The following is a 5299-nucleotide window of genomic DNA, read 5'->3' as shown; positions in this document are numbered from 1 at the left end:
ACTCTTGAGTTTATCAGTATTGGTGATCAAAAGGCTGATCTCTTCACAAAACCTTTGAGTTCTTACACCAAAACATTTGTGTTATTTCCTTGGCATGATCTCTCTCTCCCTCTCTCATGCACAAAACGATTATAGGTTTAAGAAGGAGAAAGGGTTTGAGTTGGGATTAACAGCATATTGTAATTATCTTTAAAAAAAAATAATTTACTACATTGTTAAAACATGGTACTAAGTTTGACATGATTTATCATTGTTAAATGGACGGTTTAAATTTTTACAATGTTAATGTTTAAACAAAATATAAATGGATTTCAATTTTAAATTTATTTTATTTTAAAATTCTTGAAACTTTTTGAAATAAAATTTTAGTTGAAAGAATTTGCAATTTCTTGAAACATAGCTAATAGAGTTTTATCTAAACTAAACTATAATTGGAGTATAATTTAAAATTTCTAGAAATATGACTAATAGGATTTTCTTTTATAATAATAATAAAAAAAAAAAACTAAAAGTATGTTTCGTAACTGTTTTTTCCCCTTATTTTCTATTTCCAAAAAATATTTTCTATTTTTGAGACTAAAAAACTTGTTTGACAATTTAAAATTGACAGAAAACAAAAACTGATCTCAAAATTCAATTTATGAAAGAAATTAAAAATATATAAAAGACTATATTTAGTTTTTAATTTACAAAAGTCAATGAAAACACGCATTTAATTTAATGAATCTATCTCATTTAATGAATTAGCATTAGAGTTCAAATTATAGTAACAATATATTTTAGTATTTTTTTTAAAAAAAAAAAACTATCTTTTTTAATTTCAATCAACTAAACATGTTTTTTACTTCAAAAATACAAGAAAATTGTTTTTTCTTTATATTCCCAAAAATAAAATTTTGAAAATAGAAAACAAATTTATATAAAGTTTTTCTTTTCTTTTTTTGATCTGATAATTTATATAAAGTTATTGTGAAGAACCGTGTAAACTTTCAAAATATATAGTTTAAATTATTTCCATTTCATAGTAAAAAAAAAGAACTATTTCCATTTCAAAATTTTCAATATTTCTCATAATAGTTTTATTTTAAATGAATTATCTCTATAAGATAATTCCATACTTTTTTGGCAAGATTCCATATTTTTTAGGGATTATTATTCGGGTATTTATTTAAATATTTACTCTATATCATATCATAGCATATAGTATTATATAAAAATTTGGACTTATAACTCATGGCCACGTCAAGTGGCTATCTTCTCCTTGTGACAAACGTTACATTCTCGTTAATTAAGATGATTTACAAATAAAAGTCTAGTAGCTAAGTTTTAAGAAATTTAAAATTCTACTTCAACAAAATTATATTTTAAAAATTTTGAAATTTTTTTAAATAAAATTTAAAATATATTTTAGTTATTTTGAATCTTTGATCATATATCATAATAATTTTGTATTTCAATATAATGAAATTTACACATTAAATGTTTTCCTTATGCCATGTAGGTGAAAATATATTTGTATTTCAATAGTTTAATCTAAATGAAAATCAATTAAATTCTTAATAATATTTTTAAAATTTATATTTCTTTTATATAGAGTTTTTAATTAATTCATGTGTTTCACAAGCATACTACTAGTATTTATATTTAAAAACTTAAAGCTTTGATCGTTGAAATTTTTTGTTTGCAAAAGTATTTGTTGAGCCGGTTATGTTTACTGCATACAAAGAATGCATAATAATTACAAAGACCCTTGTAGATATCATGCTAGCCACACCTCTTGATGTTTCTAATGAAAACATTAAATTCTTCATCCCCTAACTATATATATATATATATATTTTTTTTTTTTTTTGGGAGAAGAAAATTCATTCTAGACTTGCATGAGAATCTCTTTGCATTGGTTAGGTTACTTTCTTTTTTCTTTTTCATTTTTTGCTGAGATTGGTTAGGTTACTTTCTTTCCATCAATCTGCTTCTCAAAAGAATAAAAAATAATAAAATAAAATAAAGTAAAAAATCATCAATCTAAAGTGCATGCATTTGAAGAGAGCCCAATCACCGCCTTTAATTCCTAGAACATTTTGGTAAGCCACGTTTAAACTCTTTTTTTTCTTTGTTTCAGTAATTTGCGTCTTTGACATAAATCAAAACTTGAGAGAGAAAAAAAAGTCAAAGATTGGATAAGGTATAACAGTACGAAGTCTCGTGAATACACAAATAAATTCCCCTATCATACTCCTTATTAAAAAAAAGCAAAGATTGTATAAGGTATAATGTTTCACGGATATGTATCACCGTCACTTTAGGCACCATGTTAGCCTTTCGAAAGTTTCTCAGAAAGTTAACGATATTCCGCTGAACTCACGATATCAACGGAATCAGCCATCGACTGAGAGAAGGAGCAGCTGACTACTTTTCTAGCATCTCTTTTCACTACTGTCAAAAGTCTAGGGAATTTTTTTTTTTTTTTTTTCAATTTTTTTTATGCAAATTCTGATAAATTTACCATTGGCTTACATTTTCTCCCTATAACCTCAATGCTTGCAAAATTTCAAGATTATCTGATATCAATAACATTATTTAATTTATTAAATATGAGTTTATAGATTAAATAATATATACTATTCGATTGGCACAAACTATGACATGCACATTAATAACATAGAGAAGATGTATTCAAATAGTAGGATTTTTAAAATAATGATTTAATAAAATAATTTCTAAATAATTCAATAAAATTGTTTAAAATTCATAGGTAGTGTAATATTGCTTGAAATTATACTTAATATAACTAAATAATGTTATGACACAATTACTGAAGTGGTTAAAAGTGAGTGGTTTACAACACTAATATGTGTGGATCCATTATTTTTTCTTCACCACTCACAATCTATCACTTCAATAATGGTAAAAAAAAAAAAAATTGAAAAAACATTGTGTACGTAGGATTATTTGGTGTAACTTAATCCTAATCTAATATAAATTAGTACTGCATAATACCAAATCTAATTCTTCTTTTTTTTTTTCTTTTTTTTTTATATATATATTTTGATGAAGATATGAAATCTACGTAAGTAATTGATGATGTAAGGGATTCTAATCACAACGGTAGACTTAGTAACGTTGACCCAATACAAATTTACTTATTTTCTTCTGCCCAAATTAGATAGTAATGGGCTCACCCCACTTATTATATATAAATCGTTCAATGGATAACCCAAAAAAAATCACAATATTTTTACAATAGTTGAGAAGTATCATAAGTCAAAATAAAATAATTATTAATATATACGGATCCATAACTATTATGAGTATTATGAAAATATTGTGACATTTTTTATAAAGCTGAAACCAAAAAATATCCTTCGCATGAGGCTAAAATTGTTTTAAGATTTCATCTATGATGTCAAAAATATTTTAACTCAATTAGTTGACACTTTTTGTATTTTTAAGACATTCAAGGTATACAAAATCGTTTCTTTTTTCCCTTCTTTTGGTAGCATCGTGGTTTTATAAAATTCTCCTACAAATTTATGAAAACTTTGGTTGTTCTAGTCTCTTCTGTTCTTTCTTTCTTGAAGTGGATTGACAACCAAATAAGAGTCAAGTCGTAGAGCTTATTCTTTTTCTCATATCATTCCATTTTTCTATTTTGCAATAACCACGGGTGTAACCTATGCGAGTCACATGCTATCACAGCATTACACAATGTCTCACTTTCTTCTATTTACCGATCACTTCAGGTGCATGACAGTATCAACTAATTGGTAAATGTTTAAGGAGAACCGTTCATGCTATTTTCATATTTATGTTTTTTTTTTTTTTTTTTTTCCCCCAAATCTAAAAGATTGTGTTCAAAATCAATATACTTGTTTGCCTTGCTGCGAGCACCAGTGCAAAAGTCATGTTACGGATGGTTCCATTCATCCACCACCATGAAAACAAGTGAATTGGAGATCTAGGTGAGAAATGATTCAAATTCCATGATTAACAACATATTATAATTGTCTAATAAAAAATAGGTGTCTTGTATTTCATTTACTAGAACAGAACTTAATTTCCAAGTATCAAATTACGAGATTTAAAAGTCCTAGATAAAATGGAAGCAATTCACATTTACATAGCTACTTAATGGTGTGCTTGGAATCCAAAACTTTTAAAAACAACCATAAACCACGGCACTTCAAGTTGAAAGCAAGTACGTTCAAAATCACATAAAGATGTAAATGAATTGCCACCCAATGAAAGGTGGATGACTTTATAATTTATTTTAATCTTTTTCTCCTAAATTAGTTTATTTATGAATAAAAACATTTGGTTTTATTCATAGAGCTTCAATTAATTTCTATTTCACCAATTACAGTGTGTAATATCTAAAATAAAAAGCAAAAAATAAATCCAATTTTTAAAAAGAAATAATTAATTGCCTAACAAAGGGGAAAAAAAGGACATATCAATATATCACAATATATGGTATAAATGGTGGAGCATAAACTGGAATATTAAGAGTGGAACCGAAAATTTTTATTCCTTATTTATCATTAAACCTTTTTAAATCATAGATGGAGATGCTTTATTAAACATATATAGCCCTTAGTAAGGTTTCTGGCCAACATAGTTGCCAGGAGGATCATAGTTGCAACCAATGAATGTCCCACCATTGTTGCACCTCACTTTAGCACATCCAAGACGAACCGAGTTGCGCCAAACCACCTGAGTATAGTGCAGGCACTCCCCACCAACACAAGAGTTAGAGTTGTAGTCATAGTTGGCTTTCTCGTCGACCCACATCTTCACCGCATCTGTGCCTGAGAGGTCAGCGCTGCCCCATGCAATGTTTTCACCATATTTTCCACCGGAGTGCACAAGATTGCAATCTCCAATACGCTGATTAGCATAGTTCTGTGCATATGCGGCTACAGTGTCATCCCAAGTCAGAGATGGAACTCCCACGTCTGCACGGGCTGCATTGTGGGCATTAAGGTAGTCTTCTTTGGAGTCTTGGGCAAGGGTGAGATGGACTAGGGTTACGCCCATGAGAAAAACAAAAGCTAGTGAAATCTTACACAACCCCATTTTAGTGCAAAGCAAAATCTTAAGTGATTGGTGGAGAAATAAGGTATGTGCATGAGGTATATATAGGGAATTAGGGATATACGTAGCGTGAAAAATGGTGTGATGAACATTGGAAGTAATGAGTGTTCAAAAGCACAATGTGGAAAACGTTAAGAGGAACTAGAATAGTATTTGCTAATGACGGAATAACTATAATTCGTTTGTTATCGAAATTACTTTCAGT

The 5299-nt window shown here is 28.1% G+C and overlaps 1 protein-coding gene across 1 annotated transcript; it reads right to left on the bottom strand.

Annotated features, from left to right (window-relative positions):
- Positions 1-4502: 4502 nt before the first annotated feature.
- LOC115968983 (basic form of pathogenesis-related protein 1-like) lies at positions 4503-5088 on the bottom strand. The gene has a single exon (XM_031088537.1). It carries the CDS (start codon positions 5074-5076, stop codon positions 4594-4596), a length of 483 nt encoding a protein of 160 aa, XP_030944397.1. The 5' UTR covers positions 5077-5088; the 3' UTR covers positions 4503-4593.
- Between the last annotated feature and the right edge of the window lie 211 nt (positions 5089-5299).

This window comes from Quercus lobata, chromosome 11, assembly GCF_001633185.2.
Source record: "Quercus lobata isolate SW786 chromosome 11, ValleyOak3.0 Primary Assembly, whole genome shotgun sequence".
Classification (NCBI taxonomy): Eukaryota; Viridiplantae; Streptophyta; class Magnoliopsida; order Fagales; family Fagaceae; genus Quercus; species Quercus lobata.
This window is presented reverse-complemented; position numbering and strand designations above follow the sequence as displayed.